General features: G+C 42.0%; 1 protein-coding gene across 1 annotated transcript in view; it reads right to left on the reverse strand.

The window, feature by feature from the left end:
* The window catches only part of LOC107758229 (ryanodine receptor 1-like), a 37,720-nt gene that overhangs the window by 5,763 nt on the left and 28,257 nt on the right, over nt 1–3,700 (reverse strand). Inside the window, exon 4 of the mRNA XM_016575908.1 lies at nt 1,390–1,491. Coding sequence (XP_016431394.1) covers nt 1,390–1,491 — 102 coding nt within the window. The remainder of the gene's footprint in view (nt 1–1,389; nt 1,492–3,700) is intronic.

Genomic DNA, 3,700 nt, shown 5'->3' on the forward strand with positions numbered 1-3,700 from the left:
TTAAAAAAAAAACATTATTTTAGCTGAAGTATTTGTATAAATACCGTGTGCCTTTTACCCCATGCTGGTGAGCCTTTTACCCCGTGTGTGGGGTAAAAGGCCCCTCTCGCCACCTCATACATTTATACGATTTTTAAACAAAATATTATTTATTTTCACACAAAATCTGTTGCTCCATTAATGTTCAATACAACGTATATATTTTTTCTGCAATTATAGATTTCAAGTGCAGTGAATGGCAAATTTTTTCTTAAGGTGGGCCTTTAGCCCCGTTGTATATATATATATATATATATATAATTATTGTGATGGGGGGCCCTGCAGTAAGTCATAGCCCCGGGGCCCAGTGCGGTCTTAATGTGGCCCTGGAAATGAGGTGGTTGTTTTCAACAAGGTGGACACAGTTCTGTTCATAACATTAGACCTGCTGGTGAAGAAGTGACAGGTAAGAAAAAAAAGAGAGAGACCGAGATATTGGGGAAAATGAAGAAAAGGGAAAGGGAAGTGGAGGTGCAGTGCAAGAGAGAACCTTTAATTATTTTCCATGGCCTTAGACTAAGGGTTTAGACCTTTTTATGTGATGGCCATACAAATATGAGGGTTTTCTGTGGTTTCAGAAATTGTTGTGGATGCATAGGCTATATACAGAAAAAAAAGGGCCCAAAATTGTACCTTTTGGGGTACAACAGCTTGCCACTGTAGCAGTACACTTAAAAGGGCATATTTATTCCTTTTTTACCCCGAATAGGTAGGCCTACAAACTAGTACCTTAAGGGTACGAATTACTACTCTAAGGTACTAATATGTACCTATTAGGGGTAAAAAAGTTACAAATATGTCCGTTTAAGAGTACTGCTACAGTGTCAAGCTGTTGTACCCCAAAAGGTACAATTTTGGCCCCTTTTTGTCTCGTCGCACCGGGACAGGGCATCACAGTATAGTAAGGGGCGTAACATTTCCGTCACACGCTTGAGGTATTCGGCCAATCACAACGCACTGGATTGCTGGCCAATCAGAGCACACTTTGCTTTTCAGAACGATGAGCTTTGTAAAAATCGACGTGTTTCAGAAAGGCGGGGCATAGAGGAGAAACAATAATGTACAGTATGTGGAAAATAATATGTTTTTTGAACCTTAAACCGCATAAACACATTTCATTACACCAAATACACAAAATAATGTTATTTTTTAGCATCGTCATATGACCCCTTTAACACTACAGGCTACATCATACTGTATGTATATGTAAATTGTAAAAGAACGTAACATTTAGATCTTTTCAATTATCCCAAAACTTTGTTCACCATTCCTTTTCTTTTTGACCCTCTGCTTTTAGAATTGCTCCCTGCTCTCCACCCTTCTCTCTCTCTCCTTCATGGAGACTCTCACCTCGTTCATCTCCATGGTGTTGGCCAGCATCTCCTGCAGGGCTCGTACTGAGAGCGACTGCTCCAGTACAAAGGCACAGATTGCCAGATCAGGTGGCACATTCTGCAGACGAAGACAAAGAAATTGGAATTATGCATAATTAATGGCTTAAAAAAAACAAATACGGTTGTTACATTGGCATGATACCCTTACCGATTCATGGGATCTTTAAAAACAATTTTTAGTTGTGAAAATGTAGATTGCTACTTTCAGCAGTGCTTGTAAATATATGCAGCACAGCACATTTTCTTTGTCTACTGTAATGTATTTGTGTACAGACATATTAAATATTCATATTAAATATTAATAAAATAACAACATGCATCTAAAAAGCAATTTTAATAAAAACTAAGCATATAATTTAAAGAAAAATTATTCTATTGTTTTTTTAGCATTGAGCATCATTTGCCTGACAAAAATAACTGTTGTGATACAGTAAAATAATATGGTATGCTGGATATTGTAATGAGAAATGTTGAAATATTATTAAAATAACATAATGCATATAAAATATAATATTTAATTAAAAAATACTTCTATATAAATTAAAATAAACAACAAAATGTAATCACTTTAATTAAAAATATAAAAATTTAAATATATACAAAAGTTATCATTATTCTACTTTTTCAGTATAGAGTATTATTTGCCTGACACAACAAAACTGGTGTGGTACAGCCAAAACGTCTCGGTTACGTATGTAACCCCCGTTTCCTGAAGGAGGGAACGGAGACGTCACATCGGTGATGACCGACGAATTGGGATCTCGCCAGAGTGTAACTAAACAAGCCAATGGACATTGGCATGCGGATTTCACATCTGACTGCCACACCCCCGCAGCGCGGGTATAAGAGGCAGCAGGTGCACCGCATTAATTCATGTTTTCGCTGAGGAGCCGAGCCGGTGACCCGGCAGCTCAGCGGTGGTACAGCAACTGTGGTGACGGGACGTGATGTCTCCGTTCCCTCCTTCAGGGAACAAGGGTTACATATGTAACGAGACGTTCCCTTTCAGTCGGTCACTCTCGACGTCACGTCGGTGATGACCTACGAATTGGGATCCCTACCAACATGCTACAGGTGCTGCCCCCTCCAGTGCCCTGTGTAGGCCCCTGACCCTTCCTATAAGGCAGATGACAGGACCGGGCTCTACACAGAGAAGGTCGACCACTGCTGTTCCTCGCAACCCAACAGTAGGACTTGGAAAACACTGGGAAAGTGTGCCCTATCCATTTGGAAAGGGCATGCTGTGGAGTCATCTCCTCCCAGAGGGGGTTAAGTGACATTTACTCACGTGGAGTAACCCCGTAGGGCCCTACTGCACATGGAAGTCTCTGAGATGGCCCAGGCTGCATCATTTAGAGACGGCAGAACATGGTCTGCCAGGGGAAACACGGCCCTAGTAACTGTACCGTGGAAATACACATATGCGATCCCAACAGGTTCACTCATATGGGCACTAGCCTCGCACCAGATTTCAGGAATTCATTGGCTGAAAGGCCTGTCGCCGGACGCTCAGCCACGTCTGGCCGCCAGAGTGCTGGAAGACTCGACAGGGTTTGCCCAGTCAGGGAACTCTCTGGAGAATTAGGCACAAGCCGACTCTGAACCGGGCCTCTCAGTGCCACTACCCGTGTGAGGTGAGAACACAGGAGGAAACCGGTTCGACACGCAGGCTATAGAACTAGGGGTGCGCCGATCCGATATACAGTATCGGTATCGCTCCGATACTGCCACTTTCTGCTGTATCGGTCAGACAAGACAGATCCAAATCCGATATTGTGCGTATACTATTCGGTGTTATTGTTAAGCCCCACGAAAGGCACAAAAACATTATAAAGCACCATAAAGTTTCCGTGCACTATATTTCAAGTGTTCTGAGACCGATCCACAGTTTAATGTGAGGTACAGATGAATATTTAAGTCGTTAAATTCAAGTTCCAGTAAACTCTTCTCTCCGCTGCGGCTATCAGTCATCCTCCATTCAGCATTTAAACTGCGCGTAGCGTTCGGTTATGACAGTCTAGACCAGTGTTTCCCAAACTTTTTTTAGTCGCGACACCCTTTGGAAATTTTAACAAATTTGTGGCACCCTACAAAATTAATTTTGTCACAATATACCCCGGTTGGGAAACACTGGTCTAGACGACGAAACAGTGGTGAGTTTAAAATATTCTAGCGGTCCCCCCAGAGTGATTTTTTTAAGGCGACCGTTATTTTAGAACGTTTCCCCTTACTGTTTCCATGGCGACGCGTCATGCTTGTCACGTGAT

Source organism: Sinocyclocheilus rhinocerous, unplaced genomic scaffold, assembly GCF_001515625.1.
Source record: "Sinocyclocheilus rhinocerous isolate Xijiao unplaced genomic scaffold, SAMN03320098_v1.1 scaffold23, whole genome shotgun sequence".
NCBI lineage: Eukaryota > Metazoa > Chordata > Actinopteri > Cypriniformes > Cyprinidae > Sinocyclocheilus > Sinocyclocheilus rhinocerous.